General features: G+C 41.3%; 1 protein-coding gene across 3 annotated transcripts in view; it reads left to right on the plus strand.

The window, feature by feature from the left end:
* The first annotated feature begins 245 nt into the window (after window positions 1-245).
* Window positions 246-26,717, plus strand: part of terb1 (telomere repeat binding bouquet formation protein 1) — a 33,286-nt gene continuing 6,814 nt past the window's right edge. Inside the window, exons 1-17 of one of the 3 annotated variants that reach the window (XM_061925214.1) lie at window positions 247-672; window positions 1,010-1,064; window positions 1,148-1,258; window positions 5,891-6,022; window positions 8,944-9,075; window positions 9,150-9,210; window positions 9,283-9,401; window positions 11,350-11,478; window positions 11,558-11,710; window positions 11,831-11,962; window positions 19,930-20,055; window positions 20,133-20,463; window positions 20,571-20,641; window positions 22,306-22,380; window positions 22,468-22,734; window positions 22,876-22,947; window positions 23,058-23,099. In XM_061925214.1, coding sequence (XP_061781198.1) covers window positions 1,028-1,064; window positions 1,148-1,258; window positions 5,891-6,022; window positions 8,944-9,075; window positions 9,150-9,210; window positions 9,283-9,401; window positions 11,350-11,478; window positions 11,558-11,710; window positions 11,831-11,962; window positions 19,930-20,055; window positions 20,133-20,463; window positions 20,571-20,641; window positions 22,306-22,380; window positions 22,468-22,734; window positions 22,876-22,947; window positions 23,058-23,080 — 1,971 coding nt within the window. In that variant the 5' untranslated portion in view covers window positions 247-672; window positions 1,010-1,027 and the 3' untranslated portion in view covers window positions 23,081-23,099. Of the gene's footprint in view, window positions 1,065-1,147; window positions 1,259-5,890; window positions 6,023-8,943; window positions 9,076-9,149; window positions 9,211-9,282; window positions 9,402-11,349; window positions 11,479-11,557; window positions 11,711-11,830; window positions 11,963-19,929; window positions 20,056-20,132; window positions 20,464-20,570; window positions 20,642-22,305; window positions 22,381-22,467; window positions 22,735-22,875; window positions 22,948-23,057; window positions 23,100-26,717 lie in introns of all 3 variants that reach the window. The other 2 variants (XM_061925215.1, XM_061925216.1) reach the window with 2 other exon arrangements.

A 26,717-nucleotide genomic window follows, 5' to 3' on the forward strand; every position in this document is an offset into this window, starting at 1 on the left:
AATAGACGATCTTTGTTGGAATTTTGGTGTAAAATTATAACCGGGCTATTGTTTTTCCGGTTTGAATGTACTCAATGAGTGGATAGAAAAGTTTGAATTATTAAGAGTTGCATTGTCAAATACAAACGAAATCAAGCAAACAACAAAATAAAACATTCACATATGTATTTACCAGCGCAATATTGTCAAATTAAAAGCACACCATTTTTTTTTTATTTCTGGCCGTGGTCCTACTACACGAGACTCCCGTACAAGATTCTTAATTACGTCTACAAAAGGGACAAGCGGTAAAAAAAAGTATGGATGGACGTGGCTGTCTTCGTTTTCTGCCAGTGACCTGCTGAAATAGACGATCTTTGTTGGAATTTTGGTGTAAAATTATAACAATGCTATTGTTCTTCCGGTTGGAATATATTTTAATAAGTGGATAGAAAAGTTTGAAATATTAAGAGTTGCATCGTTAATACAAACGAAATCAAGCAAACAACAAAACAAACCATTTATATGTATTTACCAGCGCAATAGCTGTCAAATTAAAAGCACACCATTTATTTTTGTTTCTTCTGGGTGTGGTGCTGCTACACTAGACTCCAGTATAAGATTCTTAATTACGTCGACAACGTGGCCTTCTGGACTACAAAAACATATAAACGGTCAAGTTTAACATTTAGGGTGAGTGATTTGAAGTAAACATTTAGGAAATTTGTGAGTCACATAGTCACCAATTTATATTATATAGTCCTCAAGTTGACCTAGCTATGCTAAGCTATTGACGTTAGCATTGTCAATCGTCTTACTTTTTATATTACAGTAATATTGAAGTATTCATGTACCTCAAATTCTTTCTTTGATTGTAAATAGCAAATTGTGGGTCACAAACATATCGAAATGGGTGTTTTAATATACACTTGGTAAATCAGCTTAGCTAGCTTTGCTATGGTAGCTTTTTTCTCTCCACATTGCTTAATTGACTTGAATTGACTCTTGGCAAAAACAACTAACTTGTCAGTTCAAACTACCGGAAGAAATGAACAATTTAACGTTTTCCACCAACAACCGTAGTGGTGAGTAACAATTCAACAGTAAGTTGCTGTATAATGTCTTGTAATGAGGGTCTGCCTTCTTGATTTCACACTTTTAATTTAAGCTACAAAAACAGATCTCACTTTGCTTCTGGAGTGTGTCAAGTTCCAGATGAGATGTCCTGCTGTGCAAAAGCAAGCCCTCATCACCATTAATTCCATATGTGAGAAGAGAGGTAAGAATAAAGCATCATGTAGGTATGTGTGTAAAAGTTTAAAAAATATCAGACAGGTCTTGTAAAGACGATTACAGTGATATAAGTATAATTTCCCTGTGATGAATAGAAATGTACGGACTTTTAAAACCAGTGAAAATGCACAAATTTATGGTCAACTTTTTCCAATGCAAAGTCAGTGGGGCTCAAGATTTTAGGTGAAACCTTTTTGTTAAAAATGTTGTAACTTTCTAAAAATGTACCCCATTTTACAAGGGTGGTGTCATTGGAAGGCTTGCTTAATAAAGAAACAGAAAAAAGAGATTTCACAGTTACCGTGTCATTTTAAATGATTCCATCCATCCATCCATCTTCTTCCGCTTATCCGAGGTCGGGTCGCGGGGACAGCAGCCTAAGCAGGGAAGCCCAGACTTCCCTCTCCCCAGCCGCTTCGTCCAGCTCCTCCCGGAGGATCCCAAGGCGTTCCCAGGCCAGCCGGGAGACATAGTCTTCCCAACGTTTCCTGGGTCTTCCCCGTGGTCTCCTACCGGTCGGACGTGCCCGCAACACCTCCCTCGGGAGGCGTTCGGGTGGCATCCTGACCAGATGCCCGAACCACCTCATCTGGCTCCTCTCGATGTGGAGGAGCAGCGGCTTTACTTTGAGCTCCCCCCGGATGGCAGAGCTTCTCACCCTATCTCTAAGGGAGAGCCCCGCCACCCGGCGGAGGAAACTCATTTCGGCCGCTTGTACCCGTGATCTTGTCCTTTCGGTCATAACCCAAAGCTCACAAATTGAGCTTTTGTAATGAGTAAACATGGCTGGTCGTACACGATTTGTGAGTAACAAAACAAATCAATTTAAGGAGTTTGGCAGACTCACAGATAAATGTATAATCACCAAAAAGTGATTATACATCTGGTTTGGTGGCTGCAGGATTAGGTCTCTGCTTTTTGCAGATGATGTGGTCCTGATGGCTTCATCTGGCCAAGATCTTCAGCTCTCACTGGATCGGTTCGCAGCCGAGTGTGAAGCGACTGGGATAAGAATCAGCACCTCCAAATCCGAGTCCATGGTTCTCGCCCGGAAAAGGGTGGAGTGCCATCTCCGGGTTGGGGAGGAGATCTTGCCCCAAGTGGAGGAGTTCAAGTACCTCGGAGTCTTGTTCACGAGTGAGGGAAGAGTGGATCGTGAGATCGACAGGCGGATCGGTGCGGCATCTTCAGTAATGCGGACGCTGTATCGATCCGTTGTGGTGAAGAAGGAGCTGAGCCAGAAGGCAAAGCTCTCGATTTACCGGTCGATCTACGTTCCCATCCTCACCTATGGTCATGAGCTTTGGGTCATGACCGAAAGGACAAGATCACGGGTACAAGCGGCCGAAATGAGTTTCCTCCGCCGGGTGGCGGGGCTCTCCCTTAGAGATCGGGCTGACCGGCGGGCTGGCGCTGGCTGGTCTCCATGGCCCTGGTGGCGTGTGGTTGCTGTTCGCAGTTTTTCTTTGATCGCTTTGATTTGATTGGCTGGTGCTGGCTGTCTGGGGTTATTGCGGCTGCTGTTTCTGCTGCCGTTTGTTTGTGGTGTGGGCGCCCGTGGCTGCTGGGTCTGGTGCAGGGGTGTGGCTGATGTTGTGACTGGTGGCAGCGCGTGCGCGTGATGGCTGTCGGGGCTGACGAACTGTGTATATGTATGTATATGTGTGTGTATGTATGTATGTTTATATATGTGTATGTGTACATATGTGTATGTATATGTATATATGTGTATGTGTGGGTATGTATACGTGTATGTGTGTATGTGTGTATGTGTATGTGTATGTGTGTATGTATGTATGTATGTATATTTCTGGGGGTACGCTCTGGGCCTGCCTGTCAGACGGGGGTCGACGCCTCAGGCTACTGCATCCGAACTGCGTGTCTGGAGCTCCTGGGTCCCGCTGTCCATCCCTTCCGGGTGCCCGTCTTGGTTGGGGCCTGTTGGGCCTAGTCCCTGCGTCTATTGTGGTAGCTTGGTGCTGCAAGGTATTCCGAGGTGCTGCGAGTCGGCCAGTTGCTGGGGTAGTGACCTTGTTTGTCAGCATGTCTGTGATCTTCTTTTAATTCTTTTTTTTTTTTTTTTTTTTTTTTTTTTTTTAATTAATTAATTAATTTATTTATTTATTTATTTATTTTTTAAATATATTTTATTAATATTATTTTTTAATTTTTCCCCTCCCTCAGGGGGGGGGGCTCGGCGGGGCGGTTGCTGGTTGTTCCATCTCCATCGTTGGGGTCCCTGCGGGTGGGGTGGGTGGTTCCCGTGGCCCTGTGCCTGGGTGGTCCTGCGGCGGCCGGTTTGGGTGGGGTGGCCGGGGGCTGGCCTCGCCGCGCTCTCCGGGGGTGGGGGGTGGGCTCGTGGGGGCCCGGTTGCCGGTGGGGCGGGGGCGGTCTTCCCGTCCGGTTGCGGGGAGTCTCTGGGTCCCTCGGGCGGGGCGTCTCGCCTTTCTGCCCGTGTGGGGTGTAGTCTCTCGCTGGCTTGGGGTCTGGCTGTCCCCTGCTTTTCTCGTGCCCTGTCCTCTGCCGGGTGCGTCTGTCTGCGGCCTGCTGCTGGCCCTTGTGGGCGGTACGGTGGGTCGGGCTCTGGGGTTCCTGTCGCTGGCCGGCTTGGCTGCGTGGGGGCGGTGGTCCCTGGTTCCCTGGGCACCACGCCTCCTGTTTGTGGGTTGGGCTCTCGGGGGTGATGGGGCCGTGCTCTGGCTCCCACGCACTCTGGGAGTCGAATGTATTGTACATGCAAATTCACATATGCTCACATACGTACATAGGTACCTACGCTCCCACATACATACACAAATACAGTACATATTTACCTACCTAATGTTCGTACATCCACACGCACATTCAATATACAAACATACACATACACATACTGTACATATACATTCACTGTACAAACACATATACACATTCTGTACATATACATTCATTGTACAAACACATATACACATTCTGTACATATACAAGTACATATGCATACTTACACTCATGCACATAATCACGTTTCATCAAACATATATTAACGTTGTTGCCCTAGGGTAAACTGGGTGTAACACATGGCACACTGACAAAGCTTAACCTATTGTGACTATAACAATCTACAAGGTTAATGTAGGTTGCTTCTCTTTCTCCCCCTCCATTTTTCTGCATTCTTTCGTATCTCAAGTTATCATTACGTATATGTATTGTTGCATTTAAACAACTGTATTTTTGATAATAAAGGTAAATTATTGGTATTGTTCATTATCAATAGCGCTATTTCTATTGGTATTTGTATTGATCCATTTGTAGTGTAATAATGCTCATTGTCATTTCTGTATTATTTTTTATTTTTCGCTAACTGCTTATTTGCTATTACTTTTACCATCATATTTGTACATGTCATATTTGCTGATGTTGCTCTATTGTTGTTGTTGTTGTTGTTTGCTGTTGTTGTTTTTGTCTCTCTGTCTAATCCCCCTCTTGTCCCCACAATTTCCCCCTCTGTCTTCTTTTTTTTTTCTCTTTCTATCCCCTCCTGCTCCGGCCCGGCTGCACTAAATGATAATATAAATACATTTAATAAAGTCAAATACAAATAAGGCAACAAGAGAAGTATCCTACACTTCTCTTTTGTAAAGTAAATCTGAACAGCCGTCATGGGCATCTACATCAACTATATGATTTGCCTGAGAAGCTGGACAGGACATAAAAAAAAAAAAAAAAAAAAAAAAAAAAAAAAAAAAAAAAAAAAAAAAAAAAAAAAAAAAAAAAAAGAGATAGGGTGAGAAGCTCTGCCATCCGGGGGGAGCTCAAAGTAAAGCCGCTGCTCCTCCATATCGAGAGGAGCCAGATGAGGTGGTTCGGGCATCTGGTCAGGATGCCACCCGAACGCCTCCCTCGGGAGGTGTTTCGGGCACGTCCGACCGGTAGGAGGCCACGGGGAAGACCCAGGACACGTTGGGAAGACTATGTCTCCCGGCTGGCCTGGGAACGCCTCGGGATCCACCGGGAGGAGCTGGACGAAGTGGCTGGGGAGAGGGAAGTCTGGGCTTCCCTGCTTAGGCTGCTGCCCCCGCGACCCGACCTCGGATAAGCGGAAGAAGATGGATGGATGGATGGATGGATGGATCACCAAAAAGTATTCCCGGGCGCGGCCACCGCTGCTGCCCACTGCTCCCCTCACCTCCCAGGGGGCGAACAAGGGGATGAGGACACATTTCACCACACCTAGTGTGTGTGTGACAATTATTGGTACTTTAACTTTAACTATATTATAATTTGGATTCCAGTGAACAATTTAACCACCAGCAATTTTCTACAGGGGAGTTTTGTGGAGTGTAAAGTTGCCAAATTTTGTCGCAGCTATGTGGCGCGAGTACTTGTGAAAATATCAATATTCTGGACAAACTAGGATATGTGTTCTAGGTCATCAGTATTCGTGTATAGTGGTGATGAAAACAACACAAACGCAGTTGAACTCTGAAAGCAGCAGTCCGCAACATACCCACGATAGCGCAACCGAGTATGAAATGCTCTGAGTGACCACTGCGCAGATACACACATACCTACTTATGGGTCCTCAATCATCTTTTTCGATCAATCATTGCTGTTCATTTAATACTTTGTCTGATTTCAGAGGACAATGTGGACCTGCTGAGAGAAATTGGAGGGGTTGCATTTTTGTACAACCTCTCCAAATCTGGTGTTGTTCATCCAGATGTAAAGGTGACAACGCTGTTTGCGTTGGGTACGCTAGCAGAGGCTAATGGTGCGTATTCCATGCTTCAACCTCAAAGGGGATTTGCTCTTTTTTTGGAGTTTTGCCTATCATTCACAATCCTATGTAAGGCAAGAACACGTTTTTCTTTTTTTTATGCATTCAAACTTGTAAAATACGTCCAGGACGAGTTGGCTAACAACACAGCTAATGAGAGTAATCGATTGTGCCCATAAAACCCTCTAAAAAAAACATCCAAAAACTGCCAAAAATACTCCAATTAAATGTCGTAACCAAGTATTAGCGATTAAAAAAAAAAATTATAAACGCTGACGCAGACAAACTATTTTTAACGCCGCCGTGATTACAGAGCGCTATAATAACGTATTAAGCCGGTGAGCTGCTGCATCGCCTCTGAGTTGGTGAAAGTTAATTCTAGATTATTAATCTTGCGTCTCACCTAGATAGTGGAAGGCTGTGGAGATAAATAGAGACATGGTCAATTTTGACATTCAACTTATACCCGGAGATGGCGAGAAAGTTTTTTTTTTTAACCCTTTGTGAGGATTATGATTGATTCTTCATTTTAACAGGAATATATGAACATCCCATCAGTCGGCATCCCAGTGAGAGCAGACATAGTACATTAAGTGATTGTTTTATTATGCTCGAAGTTTGTATTTCTTGTTTAGCATTTAGCAACAGTGCTACTTGATGCTTATTGTTGAAGGGAAAAGTGAACGTCTGTGCAATTAATATGCCATCGTATGCTTAAAATGAGCACAATATGTAAATATTACATGTTATTATGAATGTTCCTGCTACTACATGACATACTTACAGTCGTGGGCAAAAGTTTACATACGCTTGTAAAGAACATAATGTCATGGATGTCTTGAGTTTCCAATCATTTCTACAACACTTTTTTCAACACATTTTTGTGATAGAGTGATTGAGCACATACTTGTTTGTCACAAAAAGCATTCATGAAGTTTGGTTCCTTTATTCATTTATTATGGGTCTACTGAAAATGTGACCACATCTGCTGGGTCAAAAGTATACATACAGCAATGTTAATATTTGGTTACATGTCCCTTGGCAAGTTTCACTGCAATAAGGCACTTTTGGTAGCCATCCACAAGCTTCTGGCAAGCTTCTGGTTGAATTTTTGACCACTCTTCTTGACAAAATTGGTGCAGTTCAGCTAAATGTGTTGGTTTTCTGACATGGACTTTTTTCTTCAGCATTGTCCACATGTTCTCAATGGGGTTTAAGTCAGGACTTTGGTAAGGCCATTCTAAAACCTTAATTCTAGCCTGATTTAGCCATTCCTTTACCACTTTTGACATGTGTTTGGGGTCATTGTCCTGTTGGAACACCCGACTGCACCAGAGACCCAACCTCCGGGCTGATGATTTTAGGTTGTCCTGAAGAATTTGGAGGTAATCCTCCTTTTTCATTGTCCCATTCACTCTCTGTAAAGCATCAGTTCCATTCTCAGCAAAACAGACCCAGAGCCTAATACTACCACCACCATGGCATGGTGTTCCTGGGATTCAAGGCCTCACCTTTTCTCCTCCAAACATATTGCTGGGTATTGTGGCCAAACAGCTCAATTTTTGTTTCATCTGACCGCAGAACTTTCCTCCAGAAGGTCTTATCTTTGTCCATGTGATCAGCAGCAAACTTTAGACGAGCCTTAAGGTGTCGCTTCTGGAGCAAGGGCTTCCTTCTTGCATGGTAGTCTCTTATTCATGGCGATGCAAAACACACTTGACTGTGCACACTGACACCTGTGTTCCAGCAGCTTCCAATTTATTGCAGACCTGCTTTTTGGTGGTTCTCGGTTGACTCTTGATCATCCTGACCAATTTTCTCTCAGCAGTAGGGGATAGATTGCGTTTTCTTCCTGATCGTGGCAGTGACAAAACTGTGCCATGCACTTTATACTTACGAACAATTGTATGCACAGTTGCTCTTGGGACCTTAAGCTGCTTTGAAATGGCTCCAAGTGACTTTCCTGACTTGTTCAAGTCAATGATTCGTTTTTTTCAGATCTGTGCTGAGTTCCTTTGACTTTCCCATTGTCGCGTTTGTAACCGAGTCTAATGACTGCATCACATGAGCCCTATTTAAATGGGCTCAGAGAAGTCAACAGGTGTCGTCAATCATAATCACTCACATGAAGTGAAGAGGCCATGCCATGAAGCTAATTTGATTTGATTGTAACTTTTCTACATCACCAAAATTGATAATGTATGTTGCTGTAGGTATACTTTTGACCCAGCAGATTTGGTCATATTTTCAGTAGACTCATAATAAATTCATAAAAGAACCAAACTTCATGAATGTTTTTTGTGACCAACAAGTATGTGCTCCAATCACACTATCACAAAAAAATAAGAGTTGTAGAAATTATTGGAAACTCAATACGTTTCATTGTACTTGTGCAATGACAATAAAGACCTATCCTATCCTAAGACAGCCATGACATTATGTCCTTCACAAGTGTATGTAAACTTTTGACCACGACTGTATATACAGTACTTACAGTGGATATATAAACAATGATGGAGGCTTTTGGATGTCTTTTAGAGCACTTTGTAGGCAGAATAGAATAATTCCCATTGTCTTCATTGTTAGCTGACTTTTGCTAGTATTTATTTACGAATTAGAATGCATTAAAACTGAAAAACATGTTTTTGTCTTACATAACAATTGTGAATGATGGACAAAACTCCCCCCTAAAATTCAGTTCTCCTTTAACCAGGTGATGACTATGTTTATTGTTTATCTTCAAACATTTAAATGATCTCCAATCTAAATGTTTTTTCCGCTGTGTTTCTGGTTATGTTCTTTAAACAGTTTCCGGTATAGTTTGTTTTATTTTACTTTTCCCACGACCACTGGGTCTTCCTAAATGCTTTTTTTCCCCTGTAATGGTGTCATCTGTCATCTTCTTTATCCGGAAGTGCTTTGCAAGAATTTTCTGTGTCGAAAGGAGATGTTCATTGACCTCGGTGGCTACATAAGGGAAGAAAGCACTTCAATGAGGCAGAAGAGCGTGTCTATCTTTCTGCTGTCCGTGTTGGTGGCTAGCAACAGTAAGAGCAAAGTAGCACACTCACTATTTCATGCCATATCATTCAGCGCCTCATAGCAGACTGTGTTGTTGCAGAAGTAGGACAGACTTTAGCACAAACGACTGGCTGTGTAGATATCCTGCTGGACCTCTTTAGGTATTTACCACTGGTACCACATTGTTTTGCTGAAGTACACAGGTCTAAGTGTTATACTTTACATCTGTGCAGAACCACATTCCCCGTTTCAAACGAAGATTCTTTGAGCGACGCCAAAACTGCAGACAACCTACGTTTATGGGTGTCGGTGTCAAGTGCCCTCTGTGGATGTGTCATCAACCCTCAGAATGGTAATGCCAGCAAAATACAGTGGAACTTCCAACAAAGTCAAATTCTTGTGAACTTCTAAATTAGTGGTTCCCAATTACATTTGTCCAATGACCAACATTTTTCTCAGCAGACACTGTAAGAATCTCTATCGTTAAAATAGAAAAATAAAAAAAGATAATATAGATATAACTAGATGAAGCAATTTCAGTAGAAATTGTGTGTTAATGGTAAAATGCTTAAGGTAAATGCTAGTGAAATGTAAAATAAATGTTGAAATAAGTAGTAAAACATGGTTAAAATGCAATCATATGAATGTTATCATGCTATCATACTTGTATTTAGCATGCTAACGAGATAACGAGAACAAAATATATGAGTCTTAAATGTATAGCTGTAAAATTAGTTGAAAAGCTGAAAACTAAAAAGGTGGTGTCCAGTAACAAAATAAAGGATTTTTTGGTTTATACTTACAAAATTACCTTAAATGCTAATATAAAAGAGTTAGCATGCTTTTATTGGCATGCTAAGATGAGAATAGTGTGACGAATTACATATTTTTAAAATTAAACATAATTAGCTAAATTGAGGTGGCGACTTGTCCAGGGTGTACCCCGCCTTCCGCCCGATTGTAGCTGAGATAGGCTCCAGCGCCCCCCGCGACCCCAAAGGGAATAAGCGGTAGAAAATGGATGGATGGATGGATAGCTAAATTGCTAACATGGTAATGGTTAGTATTCCAGCACTTTGCAAAGATTTGCTTAGTATCTAAAAGTGTTAAGGCAGTTCTTTTGGTGTTTTTAATCCATGCCACATAGGTTTATATCAAGGAACATGGCTAAAATGCTACCATTAAATGTTAAATGCTAACATGCTTACTATTAGTGACATAACAAGACAGCATCAAGTAACAAAATACACTATATTCATTTTGGTGTGTACCTGTAAACATTGGCCAACAAGCTTTTATGCTAATGTTAACTTGCTATCATGTTAACAGTTAGCGTGATAGCGAGATAATGTCACATAAAAAAATATATGACTTTTAAGTCTATATCTGCAAAATTAGTTAAACAACTCAAATGCTAACTTTGGCATGCTAAGGTGTCGCCTAGTAACTAAATCAATGATTTTTAGATTCATACGTACAAAATTAGATTTAGCACTAACATAAACGAGTTAGCAAGATAGCGGCAAGTGAGAAAATCCATATTTTTAGGCGTAAACAAAAAAAATTGCTAAATTGCTTACATGCTAATGTAATATGTCCAAGTATCCAAAGTACTATGACAGTTATACAGTGTTTTTAATCCACGCAATATAGGCTTGCATCAAGAAAAATGACTGAAATGCTAACAGTTCGTATGCTAGCACCTGGCATGACGGCACTAAGTAATAGCCTACCGGTAGTGCTAAATTTTCCAAATGAGTAAAGCACTGTTTCTTAGGAACGGTTCGAATCGGTTGAGAAATGAAGTAAAAGTTGATACTGTTAGGCAAAAGGGAGATTTTCCAAATTTTGGACAATAGCACGATTTCCCTGAACAAGCAGAACAGCAGGATAAAAATGGACCTCCGGCCGCACGTTGTACTCTCCTAGTTTAAAACATTTCTTTTGAGGAAAGCGCAAGTGCGATAGCATTAGTTTAAACAGGGTGAATTACTATTTTATTTTTAGTAAATTAAAGCTCCTTATTTATTACTAAAGTGCCAGTGTAGCGTCATTCTCAATCTTTACTAAACAACGCCGGTCGGCACACTGCTTTCATTATATCCACTTGTATTTATTTATCCATTTAAGTATTTTACTGTGAGGCGAAATGTTTATAACAGTAGACTTTAACAACGGAATACATGTACGGCTACACTCCTAGAACATAAATATTGTCGTAATGCTTAACTGAAAAGCGCTCTTATTTCCAATGTGGAGTTACAGCTTCTTACTTTTTTTGCCTTTCACACAAATTCCAGAGGCGGGTCAGCGTATTTGCGTGGCGTCCTTTCCCGAAATAAAAAAGTGGCTTCATCAGGGTCCCCTGCCTGGCGGTGAGGTCTTTCAACACCTTTGCTCCTTCATTGCAATGACAGTTGCCAACAATAGTAAGTAGAAGAGGTTATTTCATGTTAGCGCTCAAACTAAAGCCCTACTTAACACATAGTGTGTCCTCTGTGTTTACAGTATTTGTTCAGGAGCATTTTGCTGCTTCTGGAGTGTTGGAAACTCTCATTCACACACTGATACGCCTGACCTCTGAATCTGAAACAAGCACTTCGTCTTTCCACCGTTCAGTAACGATAACCAAGACCTTGTCAGCTTGTGTCGCTGATAACTGTAAGGATTTATCTTTACACACACACACACACACGCGCATGCACACACACACACACACACACACACACGCACACAACTTTTTTCAGTAAAACTGTCTCAATTCTAATTTTTTCCTTACAGCAGCACTGGCTTCAGAGTTGGCAAAGTACGGTGTAGTGTGTCATCTCTTCTCCCTGCTGGCTAACCCAAACTTGGACAGCGAGGACGGGCTTACAGTGCTCATCATGATGGGCCACTGCACGCAGGCCTCTGGTTGGAAAATCTGACAATATATGTTCACTGATGTAGGCGTGTAATGTTGGGTGCATATATAAGGGCAATATTACGTCTTATAAGTAGAGCTGTGCCAATATATCGGCCGATTTTCTTGAAAAAGTAGATGATCGCCATTGCCGATTAATGCCAAACGCCGAACCACTCTGGCTAATATTGTATTTAGGAAAATAAATAATTGAATATACATATATATGTTATACAGTACAGGCCAACAGTTTGAACACACCTTCTCATTCAATGCGTTTTCTTTATTTTCATGACTATTTACATTGTAGATTGTCACTGAAGGCATCAAAACTATGAATGAACACATGTGGAGTTATGTACTTAACAAAAAAAGGTGAAATAACTGAAAACATGTTTTATATTCTAGTTTCTACAAAATAGCCACCCTTTGCTCAGATTACTATTTTGAACACTCTTGGCATTCTATTGATGAGCTTCAAGAGGTAGTCACCTGAAATGATTTTCATTCCACAGGTGTGCCTTATCAGGGTTGATTAGTGAAATTTCTTGCTTTATCAATGGGGTTGGGACCATCAGTTGTGTTGTGAATGACAAGGTGTGTCCAAACTTTACTCCGGCTTCCTCCCACCTCCAAAGACATGCACCTGGGCATAGGTTGATTGGCAACACTAAATTGGCCCTAGTGTGTGAATGTGAGTGTGAATGTTGTCTGTGTTGGCCCTGCGATGAGGTGGCGACTTGTCCAGGGTGTACCCCACCTTCCGCCCGATTGTAACTGAGATAGGGGGAATAAGCGGTAGAAAATGTATATATATATATATATATATATATATATATATATGTGTCTTAATAAGGTTATCCAAAAAATAGTGCTCGATACCGTAGTAGAGCGCAATATATGTATGTGTGGGGAAAAAAATCACAAGACTATTTCATCTCTACAGGCCTGTTTCATGAGGGGGGGTACCCTCAATCGTCAGGAGATTTTAATGGGAGCATTCACATACCATGGTTTATATAGGGCACAGAGTGGGTGGGTACAGGCTGGCCTAGGGGCGTGGTGATTGGCTCATGTGTTACCTAGGAGGTGTTTCCGTCTATGGCGGCATGTTGTTACAATTTCGCTGCGCTTGTTGAGGGATGACAGGTCTGGACGGTAAATAATAAACAGTTTCTCTTTCAAGCATAGGTTGCATCTTTTATTACCACTATTGTAAGGTGTGCTGGATGCAAGAATTTGCCATGTTATTGAATATTCAACATTATTGTCTTTAAGGTCCCAAATGTGTTTGCTGAGTTCTGTGGTATTTCGCAGGTTTTTGTTCCTGAAAGAAGCCTTGTGGTTGTTCCATCTGGTTTTGAATTCACCCTCGGTTAATCCTACATATGTGTCGGATGTGTTAATGTCCTTGCGTATTACCTTAGATTGGTAGACAACTGATGTTTGTAAGCACCCCCCGTTGAGAGGGCAATCAGGTTTCTTTCGACAGTTACATGCTTTGTTGGTTTTGGAGTCGTTCTGACTGGGGGTCGACGGCTCATTTGCAATTGTTTTGTTGTGGTTTGAGATGATTTGTCGTATATTGTTCATGCAGCTGTAGCTCAATTTGATGTTGTTCTTGTTGAATACTTTTCTTAGGTTGTTGTCTTTGGGAAAGTGTTTGTCAATCAGATTGAGGAATTTGTGTCCAATGTTCGTTGAGACGTTTTTGCTGTATGGGGGGTTGTACCAGATGATGCCGCTTCGTTTTCTGTTCTTTTTTGGCTGGTTTCCTGGCGTGGGTTCATAGGTGAGGGTGAAATTGTATCCGCTTTCATCAAGGGCTTTTTGGTACGGGGGGGTTGCTTGGTCAAATTCAGCTTTGCTAGATGACAGCATCGATAGCCTTTTATTGATTCCGGTAGGTATTCTTTTCGTGGTGGTGGGTGGATGGTTGCTGTCATGGTGCACGTATTGGAGTGTTGTGTTGGGTTTCGTGAATGGTTGGTAGCTGTTATTTCTCAGGTTGAAAGTGACGTCAAGGAAGTTGACGGTTTGCTTGTTGGCTTCAATCGTGATCCGTAGGCCGTTCTCTTTGAAAATTTGGCATATGCGCTTCTTGGTATTCTCGCTGCTCCTTGGCGAGGCGCGACACACTGCCAGTCCGTCATCACGGTAAATACCAAGGTTCAGATTGAGGCTAGCGAGCTGGGAGAGGAGGAAACTCCCAACGAGTTCACACGTTTCTGCTCCGTCAAAACTTCCCATAGTGACGTCAAATGTTGCATTGTTCTTTTTTTGCCATGGTGTATTGTTGTGGATGAGAATGGAGTTTTTTGCGTGGATGATGATGTTTCTTTCGTTGCCTGTGATTGAGTCGTAGTCTGAGGCGAAGTCTAGTGCTTGAGTCAGTAGGTCTTGCGTGATGGAAGGGTAAAATTCCTCGATATCAAAGGAGATAAAGTTGTGCTGTTGTTTGTCTTGGATGTTGTTGAACCATTTGATTACTGCTGCTGTATTTCTCCATTGGTTGAGTGGTGTTTTGTCCTTGATTTTTGTGTTGACTCTGTCCAGGATTATTTTGCTGAGAAACTGTTTATTATTTACCGTCCAGACCTGTCATCCCTCAACAAGCGCAGCGAAATTGTAACAACATGCCGCCATAGACGGAAACACCTCCTAGGTAACACATGAGCCAATCACCACGCCCCTAGGCCAGCCTGTACCCACCCACTCTGTGCCCTATATAAACCATGGTATGTGAATGCTCCCATTAAAATCTCCTGACGATTGAGGGTACCCCCCCCTCATGAAACAGGCCTGTAGAGATGAAATAGTCTTGTGATTTTTTTTCCCCACACATACATATATATATATATATATATATATATATATATATATATATATATACTGTATGTATATTCAGTTAAGCTTGCATCTAATTGTGTATCTCTTTAAACAGTGTGGAGCCGCTCCCCTAAGTTAATAATAATGACATCAATTATGGCAAATAAACTGTATTTCATTATATCCTAAATATCATTATCAAGTGACGAGGTTTAACATGTTTCACATCGGAACAGGCATGCTATCATTTAAGATAGCTAGAAACAACAGTACAAATAATTGCTTAGTAAACTTAAAAGAAGTGCAGATGGAATCGCGTTCCAGTAGAAAGTAAGCATCTATTAAAAGGAAATTAACAAGTACATTAATAAGAGTCTAGACTAGGGATGGGCAAACTACGGCCTGTGGGCCATTATCGGTCGTTTTACTCCGGCCCATATATTAGAACAGAATTAAGCAAAGATCGGTTCTGAAAACATAACTGATACTAGACTTTGACGCACTGGGAAAAAATGGGTGATCAACAACAATGCTCCTACTAACAGAGAATGTAAGTGTTAACCCTGTAAAACCATTTTTAGGTTTCTTTGATGTTCTTTTTGTATCATTTTTTATTTTTTAAACCTTTATATAACCAGGAACGTCCCATTGAGATTAGGAATGTCTTTTTCAACGTAGTCCTGCACATTCATACACCAGTGCCGCAGGGAGAAAAGTGGGTAAAGTGTCTTGCCCAAGGCACAAAGGCAATAATTACGATGGCAAAAGCTGGAATCAAACTTGCAACCCTCAGTTTTATGGCACGGCCGCTCTACCATCCGAGCCACGGCGATCTGATATAATATTGTTGAAAAAATATGTATTATAATTAAATAGCCCATGTTTGGGGAAGTCTACTCTTAGTTCCAACAGTTTGAAATGCACCATGTGCTCTATTCGGCCCGTCTGTCAAATTTAAAAAAACAATGTGGCCCCTGAGCCAAAAAGTTTGCCCACCCCTGGTCTAGACTCTTAACACCAGCTGTTGGTGTGTCACCATTGTCACAGCTAAGAGTCCAAGATGAGAAGGCGGATCGATCCATAAATTGGTGGCGTCAACACCAAGGGTAATATCAGTATATGAGCGATAAGAGAGGGATTCCATTGATATTTTGTATTTTCTCCAAATATTTTGATTTTGTTATGATTTTTTTCTACATTTAAAACACTTCTTTGTGTTCTGCATAACATGTAATTGTGGTTATTTTGTCAACATTTTGCAAAGATTATGTTTGACAGACCATCTACAAGCCGCTTTCTAACCGTCTCTTCTGGATAAGCCGTTTTGTGGCGATCTTATTTACGTGCCTCCACTTCGACAGCGTCTTTTTCCCCTCAGCCATGTTGCAGTTTTTAGCGCTTCAATATTGAGTCTACTGACAGATATAAGTTTGTACTATACGCTACTTTATAATGGAAATGGCAACAGCGCAGAATGCATGTGCATGTACGAGCCAATCCGCCCCACAACAAGAGGATAGAGAAAAAGAAAGCTTAATGACTACAGCGTCGGACGACAATGGCAAACTGGCGCAAAGCTCTTTGGTTAAATCTCTACCATATATGGAGATATGCTTTGATGTCACAATTGGCTCATTTGGAGAAAGTAGGAAGGAAGGCAAAATTGTTTTTTAAATATCTTCACAATGCCTCTGTAACCCGCGTGATTCAGTCCCTGCTTTTTCTCTTCCTCCTGGGGCTCGAACCTAGGTTGCCGGCATGCGAAACCAGCGTGATAGCTACCAAGCTAAAAGCCCAAGCTGTTAGACAGCACTGCTCTTGAGGTTGCTACACTAGCTAGTCTCCGTTACACCTACATGGTTTGAGTTCAAATATTGGGGACTTATGCTGCTCCCAAATACCAATAGGTAAGAAAAGTTGGTTTAGCATAATAGGCCCTCTTTAATGCTACTCAGTGGCCTTGTGGTTAGAGGGTTCGCCCTGAGATTGGTAGGTTGTGAGTTCAAACCCCAGCCGAGTCATCCCAAAGACTATAAAAATGGGACCCATTACCTCCCTGCTTGGCACTCAGCATCAAGGGTTGGAATTGGGGGTTAAATCACCAAAAATGATTCCTGGGCGTGGCCACCGCTGCTTCTCACTGCTCCCCTCGCCTCCCAGTGGGTGAACAAGAGGATGGGTCAAATGCAGAGGACACATTTCACCACACCTAGTGTGTGTGTGACAATCATTGGTACTTTAACTTAACTTTAACTTTAATAAAGAATAGGTCCTGGGAACACACCACGATCTGTGGTGTGCCCTTTTTTGCATGAAGAAGCGCATATAAAATGTCAATAAATGACAGGGCGCTTTTTACTGGCAACATATTCCTGTCCACGTCCTGCTTTGTCACCGATTAGAATGTAATGACAGATTTGTCCTTAGAATTACAGTTCTTCTTGTGGTGCAGAGCATTGATTCTTTTTCAGAGATACTGGGTTCAAATCACGGACGAAATAGTGGCATCATAATCTTTAAATATTTATATTTTAATGGTGTTATAAAAAGTAATAATTGAACAATTTATTTCCCATGATTTTGTTTCAGTACAAAAAAAATGTTGATTGAAAAAGTATAACAATTGTTTTACAGACAAATTAAAAGTGTGAACAAATTGTAATCCAAATAGAATTCTGCTTTGGGCCCCAATTTAGCCTGGAGGGGCCCTGCACACCACACACATAAAGATCAAAATTGCTCAAGGCCTGATTTTTTTAATCTGCATGTGTGGGGTTTGTGACAGAAGAAAATGTATTTTAAGGTTTACAAAATTTTACCAGCCTTAAAGGGATGGAGGAGCATACAGATTCTCTTTCGTTTTCTTTTGTTTGTGCTTATAATGCTTCTCCAGCAATGTGTTTGCTGCACCACTACTGAATAGTCACATTACCTCGAAATTCACTTGAGGGCTACAGATCCTAAATGGCGATAACCAATTAATTGTATTAATGACATGTGTGTACGATCAATCAAGTCTTACATAATAAATCATCAAAAGTAGCAAAATACAATAAAAAAATGCAATAAAGCAGCGCAGAGAGCTAAATAAACAAGGGAGTGACACAAACTAGAGCAAATCCTCAAGGAGTGAACAGTGCAGCAAACAGATGACAGAACTGTTTATAGAAATATGTGAGAGCAGTACTTGGTCGTTCGTCTCAGCAAACAAGAAGGAATCAGCAATCTGGTGTTCAGTGGCATCAAGGACCAAACCAAAATAGTAAATAATGACAGAGAAACCGAATAAACAAACCAAAAGTACCATCTGTCATGTTGAAAGTGACTGTGCTGTGTTTTGAATATTAAAGTCCATCCATCCATCCATTTTCTACCGCTACTGTTTTAAATACCTCAACTTCAGTCTGTAGCCTTATTTAATTCATGTCCATCCATCCATCCATCTTCTTCCGCTTATCCGAGGTCGGGTCGCGGGGGCAGCAGCCTAAGCAGGGAAACCCAGACTTTCCTCTCCCCAGCCACTTCGTCCAGCTCTTCCCGGGAGATCCTGAGGCGTTCCCAGGCCAGCCGGGAGCCGTGACCTCCTACCGGTTGGACGTGCCCTAAACACCTCCCTAGGGAGGCGTTCGGGTGGCATCCTGACCAGATGCCCGAACCACCTCATTTGACTCCTCTCGATGTAGAGGATGTCTGTACTGTTCCTAATTAATTCATGGATATAGATAGTAATAGAAGTAATAGCTTACTGGTGATGGTCAGTAAATGAAATGCAGCTGCAGCAAGTCCCTTTGAGTTATGTTTTCTATGTCCTTGCAGTTGAGATGATGCCATCTTCAGTATTTGTCCAGTTCTTTGATGTCTTTAATTTGATGTAGATTTTACAGTTGACGCTCCAATTTTCCTCCGTTTCCTCAACTTGCGCGCTCTCTTGTTTTTGTTGTTTTTGTCAGATGTTCATTGATGTCGATGTTTGTTTCTTTCCGCCTTATTCTATGTTTAGTGAAGAAACATATTATTTATTAAGTGAATGTATTTATTTGAGTGCAACATAATTGTACGTCTGCGATGAGGTGGCGACTTGTCCAGGGTGTACCCCGCCCTCCGCCCGAATGCAGCCGAGATAGGCTGCAGCACCCCCCGCGACTCCAAAAGGGACAAGCAGTAGAAAATGGATGGATGGATAATTGTATGTAAAAAAAAAAAAAAGTCAGTTATTTATGAATCTCGTCTTATGTATTATATTTGATTAGTACTTATTTTTCTAATCAGCGTGACCTAAGCCTAAGGTTTATGTGTTAAATAAATAATAATCTTTGTGATTAACTCATAGTTTCGTATCATTTGACAAGGTTCCATCCATCCATCCATTTTCTACCGCTTGTCCCTTTTATGAATTGTAATTAAGTTTGGTATAATTTATACATATGATTAAAATCAAGAGTCAGATTACTAATTCAGTAATATTTAAGTGGGCACAGGTCCCTCTGATATAGATTTACCCGGTCTTGGCAACACTAAATTGGCCCTAGTGTGTGAATGCGAGTGTGAATGTTGTGTGAATGTCTGTCTGTGTTGGCCCCTGTGATGAGGTGGCGACTTGTCTAGGGTGTACCCCGCCTTCCGCCCGAATGCAGCTGAGATAGGCTCCAGCGACCCCAAAAGGGACAAGCGGTAGAAAATGGATGGATGGATGGATGGATGGACAACATTAGGTACATCTGCATACTCTCCGATCGATTCAGCCTCTGCATTAATAAAGCAGCTTTTGGCAGCATTCATGTCACTGGATGTTGCATGTCGGTGTTATAATGCGCATGTCAAGATTATATAAAATAATACTTAATCCTATTTTTTTTGTTTGTGTCTCTTAGCCTGAAAAAGTAAAGCTGAGCGCTTTACTTAATGTCTAAATAAGTGTTTCCACTGTGACGTCACAACGTAGCAAGTATGCAATGCCCCATGAACAGAGGCATGATGTGTTGACTCTTTTGGCATTATTTAACATGGGTGTCTCACATTTGTAAGTTAGAAAATACTAAATTAATCATGGGTCCCCTTTAAGTTGATAAAGCATCTTCTATATTTTTCACCGCCTTTTCAAGTGTAGAACAAAAAACGTTCTTTTGTGTTCTTCTTGGCTTGTTCACAGAGGAGCACCAGTGTCAGCTGGTGCAGTGCGGAGGCCTGCCACTCATCATCACGCTACTCGCTGAAGCAACCAGTGAGGCGGAAAGGAAGGCTGCAACATTTATACTGGAAACTTGCAAACAGGCCAGTAAGTCAAGAGTTGTCATAGTCCAATAGTCATATTGTTATTAATAAATCTGTGACTCTGTTTGTCTATCCATGAAGCCATGTCCTTGGGAATGTCTGCTGAGACACTGAAACAAGGAGATGACACAAAAGAAGAGATTGGCCATCTTTCTCTTCCTCTGGCCTCAAGTTTGGCGGAAGTCGACCGTTCTCCACAGATGGCCCCCACTTTTTCTAAAATGCTGGACGCCACTAATGCTATCAAGACAGAAGAGGAAGAAGACATTCAAATGAAGAGTGTACACTTTGGTGAAAGGACTCACAAAGAAAAGGCGGGAACAAGCGAAGGGAAAGTTCAGTGCCGAGTGTGCAAAGGCACCGGATCCATCATACTTTCTCTTGCAGGAGGCAGAGATGCAGACACAGACAGGTTATGACTCTGGACACATCATTTACCACAACAAGCTAATGTTAGATTTACACTGACAGAAAGTGATATTCATTCCGTTTGTTGTTTTCTTTTGGGTTTTGTTTTAGTCACCCATTGAAACCTCCAGAGCCTCAAGAACAAAATGTGGGAGAATCATTTTTATTCAGTGATTGGAAAAGTAAGAGACTCTTGAGGTTGGAGGTAGATGTGTTGACTATACAGGTAAAAGCCAGTAAATTAGAATATTTTGAAAAACTTGATTTATTTCAGTAATTGCATTCAAAAGGTGTAACTTGTACATTATATTTATTCATTGCACACAGACTGATGCATTCAAATGTTTATTTCATTTAATTTTGATGATTTGAAGTGGCAACAAATGAAAATCCAAAATTCCGTGTGTCACAAAATTAGAATATTACTTAAGACTAATACAAAAAAGGGATTTTTAGAAATGTTGGCCAACTGAAAAGTATGAAAATGAAAAATATGAGCATGTACAATACTCAATACTTGGTTGGAGCTCCTTTTGCCTCAATTACTGCGTTAATGCGGCGTGGCATGGAGTCGATGAGTTTCTGGCACTGCTCAGGTGTTATGAGAGCCCAGGTTGCTCTGATAGTGGCCTTCAACTCTTCTGCGTTTTTGGGTCTGGCATTCTGCATCTTCCTTTTCACAATACCCCACAGATTTTCTATGGGGCTAAGGTCAGGGGAGTTGGGGGGCCAATTTAAAACAGAAATACCATGGTCCGTAAACCAGGCACGGGTAGATTTTGCGCTGTGTGCAGGCGCCAAGTCCTGTTGGAACTTGAAATCTCCATCTCCATAGAGCAGGTCAGCAGCAGGAAGCATGAAGTGCTCTAAAACTTGCTGGTAGACGGCTGCGTTGACCCTGGATCTCAGGAAACAGAGTGGACCGACACCAGCAGATGACATGGCACCCCAAACCATCACTGATGGTGGAAACTTTACACTAGACTTCAGGCAACGTGGATCCTGTGCCTCTCCTGTCTTCCTCCAGACTCTGGGACCTCGATTTCCAAAGGAAATGCAAAATTTGCATGGTTGGGTGATGGTTTGGGGTGCCATGTCATTTGCTGGTGTCGGTCCACTCTGTTTCCTGAGATCCAGGGTCAACGCAGCCGTCTACCAGCAAGTTTTAGAGCACTTCATGCTTCCTGCTGCTGACCTGCTCTATGGAGATGGAGATTTCAAGTTTCAACAGGACTTGGCGCCTGCACACAGCGCAAAATCTACCCGTGCCTGGTTTACGGACCATGGTATTTCTGTTCTAAATTGGCCCGCCAACTCCCCTGACCTTAGCCCCATAGAAAATCTGTGGGGTATTGTGAAAAGGAAGATGCAGAATGCCAGACCCAAAAACGCAGAAGAGTTGAAGGCCACTATCAGAGCAACCTGGGCTCTCATAACACCTGAGCAGTGCCAGAAACTCATCGACTCCATGCCACGCCGCATTAACGCAGTAATTGAGGCAAAAGGAGCTCCAACCAAGTATTGAGTATTGTACATGCTCATATTTTTCATTTTCATACTTTTCAGTTGGCCAACATTTCTAAAACTCCCTTTTTTGTATTAGCCTTAAGTAATATTCTAATTTTGTGACACACGGAATTTTGGATTTTCATTTGTTGCCACTTCAAATCATCAAAATTAAATGAAATAAACATTTGAATGCATCAGTCTGTGTGCAATGAATAAATATAATGTACAAGTTACACCTTTTGAATGCAATTACTGAAATAAATCAAGTTTTTCAAAATATTCTAATTTACTGGCTTTTACCTGTAATATTTATCAAATGTCATGTTTGCAATTTCAGAGTCACAGGACAATACTATACAAATAAAGGAAATTCCAGAGGAAGAACAGTCCCGTTGTATTGAAAGATGTACAGGTAAAACAATAAAAGCATCTATTATGTACAGTACGTGTTTTTATGTAAACCCAAGATGCAGAGATAATATTTGCGTCTCTTTGTCAGCTTGTGTGCTACCTTTCGAGAGAGTGACCAGTCGCACTTTCGCGTCAATCCTGTCGTCCTGCCATCAGAACTGTGACATGCACGGGGTTCTACTCAATGCCACAGAACGCTTCAGGGCCCATCACCACGGCGTGCTGTCTGAGGGAGACAACAACAAGGACGACATAGTGGAAGCGACTGACCAACAATCGGAGAGAACGTCAGTGTTGCAGGAGAGTCAGGCAGCCAGGGGACCAAGGAAGATTCCTTGTTTAAACCTTTCTAAAAGTAAATTCTCCTGCAATATTTATTCCTTGCTTATTTACCCACATCAGCACCAAAATATACCGTATTCTGTTGAGTAGTTTTTGCATGGTCCTGCTGACAAACTTAGTCCTATTGATTCTTGTATTCTCCCCTTATAACAAGACGTCAGACTGACTCCCACCTACAGAGGAGCCGAGTACTCGCTGTCAAGATGGAAACGCCAGAGGTATAATGGTAAGAATTACACAGCAAGTGTGTACTGTTGAAACCATTAGTCACTAATGTCATCCGATATTGTGCAAATATTTAATTTGTGGGTACTGAATGTTCCCCTTCTACTGTAGGGATTACTTTGACGCCAATGTGAATAACCTTGAGCAAGACCGGTATGTATTTACCGTTTTTTTGTCCTTCATTTCTGGCGTCTTCCCTCCCATTTTTTGCTCTAAATAAAAAAATCTTCATTGGGTCCGTTTAGCTCAAGCCTCGGCAACACTGTATTTTATTGTATTGAACGTATTTATATCGGACATATTTAAAGTGTACCCCGCCTTCCGCCCGATTGTAGCTGAGATAGGCTCCAGCACCCCCCGCGACCCCGAAAGGGATAAGCGGTAGAAATTGGATGGATGTTTAATAACAAAAAAAGACGAGATTAAAACAAAAAAACAAACAAAAAGAGTAATGAAACTAATCTTTTACACAACAACATATATACATGTATATATATATATCTTTATACATATATATATATATATATATATATATATATATATATACAAACCCCGTTTCCATATGAGTTGGGAAATTGTGTTAGATGTAAATATAAACAGAATACAATGATTTGCAAATCATTTTCAATCCATATTCAGTTGAATATGCTACAAAGACAACATATTTGATGTTCAAACTGATAAACATTTTTTTTTTGCAAATAATCATTAACTTTAGAATTTGATGCCAGCAACACGTGACAAAGAAGTTGGGAAAGGTGGCAATAAATACTGATAAAGTTGAGGAATGCTCATCAAACACTTATTTGGAACATCCCACAGGTGTGCAGGCTAATTGGGAACCGGTGGGTGCCATGATTAGGTATAAAAACAGCTTCCCAAAAAATGCTCAGTCTTTCACAAGAAAGGATGGGGCGAGGTACACCCCTTTGTCCACAACTGCGTGAGCAAATAGTCAAACAGTTTAAGAACAACGTTTCTCAAAGTGCAATTGCAAGCAATTTAGGGATTTCAACATCTACGGTCCATAATATCATCAAAAGGTTCAGAGAATCTGGAGAAATCACTCCATGTAAGCGGCATGGCCGGAAACCAACATTGAATGACCGTGACCTTCGATCCCTCAGATGGCACTGTATCAAAAACAGACATCTATCTCTAAAGGATATCACCACATGGGCTCAGGAACACTTCAGAAAACCACTATCACTAAATACAGTTTGTCGCTACATCTGTAAGTGCAAGTTAAAGCTCTACTATGCAAAGCGAAAGCCATTTATCAACAACATCCAGAAACGCCGCCGGCTTCTCTGGGCCCGAGATCATCTAAGATGGAATCATGCAAAGTGGAAAAGTGTTCTGTGGTCTGACGAGTCCACATTTCAAATCGTTTTTGGAAATATTCGACATCGTGTCATCCGGACCAAAGGGGAAGCGAACCATCCAGACTGTTATCGACGCAAAGTTGAAAAGCCAGCATCTGTGATGGTATGGGGGTGTATTAGTGCCCAAGGCATGGGTAACTTACACATCTGTGAAGGCACCATTAATGCTGAAAGGTACACACAGGTTTTGGAACAACATATGCTGCCATCTAAGCGCCGTCTTTTTTATGGACGCCCCTGCTTATTTCAGCAAGACAATGCCAAGCCACATTCAGCACGTGTTACAACAGTGTGGCTTCGTAAAAAAAGAGTGCGGGTACTTTCCTGGGCCACCTGCAGTCCAGACCTGTCTCCCATCGAAAATGTGTGGCGCATTATGAAGCGTAAAATACGACAGCGGAGACCCCGTACTGTTGAACGACTGAAGCTCTACATAAAACAAGAATGGGAAAGAATTCCACTTTCAAAGCTTCAACAATTAGTTTCCTCAGTTCCCAATCGTTTAATGAGTGTTGTTAAAAGAAAAGGTGATGTAACACAGTGGTGAACATGCCCTTTCCCAACTACTTTGGCACGTGTTGCAGCCATGAAATTCTAAGTTAACTATTATTTGCAAAAAAAAAAAAAGTTTATGAATTTGAACATCAAATATCTTGTCTTTGTAGTGCATTCAATTGTATATGGGTTGAAAAGGATTTGCAAATCATTGTATTCCGTTTATATTTACATCTAACACAATTTCCCAACTCATATGGAAACGGGGTTTGTATATATATATATATATATATATATATATATATATATATATATATATATATATGTATATCAATACAGCTCGTATAAATAGATAGTTGAATTACTGTATGGGTAAAATAATTACTGAATATATGATGGATTATCAATCAATCAAACTTTTGTATACATAGCACTTTTCACACCTAGCCAAGTGACAACACAAAGTGATTTACACCAAGAAAAGAGAGAGAAAAAACACACACATACACACACACCACTATTGACAGTAGCAAAACATGGCACTGAGGACTGAGAGGGGAACAAAACTCCACATTGGAGAATAAATAAAATTAACCCCTCTAAAAAAATAGTATAAAACATATTCTAGCATATGTGTAAAAATAGAATATAAATAAAACATAATGGAATGTTATCCATGTGAGACTGGCCCCTTCTTTGGCACTTTTAAGACCCTTCTTAAAACCCATTTTTACTCACTGGCTTTCAACCCAGCATGAGACTTTGAACTGTTTAAACTGTTTTTAACTTTTTTAACTGCCTTTTATCTGACAAATTGCTCTTAAGATAATGTGTGTGTGTGTATTTTACCTCTGTTTTAAATGATATATTTTAGTCTGTCCTTTGCCTGTATTTTTCTGCTTTTTGTGTGTTTACTTGTTTGTGGTGTACAGCCCTTTGTTTTTCAACTGTGGTTGTTTTTAAAGGGCTTTATAAATAAAGTTGGTATGGTATGGTAAAAATAGAATACAAGTAATATATTAATAAATAAATAAAAACAACATTAAGAGAATAATGGTTGTAATAATAGCAATAATTAAAAATATAAATATAAACCTAGGAAGAGTTTAACATTATAAGTTTAAAGCCTAATTAAAAAGGGTGTGTCAACACTCGCCCGTGACAGCAGGGTGGCGAGTAGCATGTTCCGTGAGATACTCAAATTAACAACGTGAGAGAGATGGATGCACTGGAAAAACCACAAAGAAGACATTTTTGCAAATATCTTTGTCACGACTGGAACTATGGCATGGTTTGTTCTCCCAAGGTGCAAGTGATTTGGACCAGACATCGCGTGAAGGTGAATACATGATTTATTTTAACACTATATATCAAAAAAGAGCAAACGAAAAGCGCGCACAATGGCGGAGGTACAAACTAGGCTATTGAAAACAAAATTTGCACATAGGCAGAAACTGTGAAGCCGTGGAAGCAGGTGCTATTGTGGAAACCAGCCTTGGAGTCGGTGCTGGTGCGGAAACCAGCCTTGGAGTCGGTGCTGGTGCGGGAACCAGCCTTGGAGTCGGTGCTGGTGTGGGAACCAGCTTTGGAGTCGGTGCTGGTGCGGGAACCAGCCTTGGAGTCGGTGCTGGTGCGGGAACCAGTCTTGGAGTCGGTCCTGGTGCAGGAACCAGTCTTGGTGTCGGTGCTAGTGCGGGAACCAGTCTTGGAGTCGGTGCTGGTGTGGGAACCAGTCTTGGAGTCGGTGCTGGTGTGGGAACCAGTCTTGGAGTCTGTGCTGGTGTGGGAACCAGTCTTGGAGTCGGTGCTGGTGTGGGAACCAGTCTTGGAGTCGGTGCTGGTGTGGGAACCAGTCTTGGGACTTGGCGTGGTGGAGCTTGACGTGGTGGAG

Source organism: Nerophis lumbriciformis, linkage group LG29 (assembly GCF_033978685.3).
Source record: "Nerophis lumbriciformis linkage group LG29, RoL_Nlum_v2.1, whole genome shotgun sequence".
In the NCBI taxonomy this organism is placed as follows: domain Eukaryota; kingdom Metazoa; phylum Chordata; class Actinopteri; order Syngnathiformes; family Syngnathidae; genus Nerophis; species Nerophis lumbriciformis.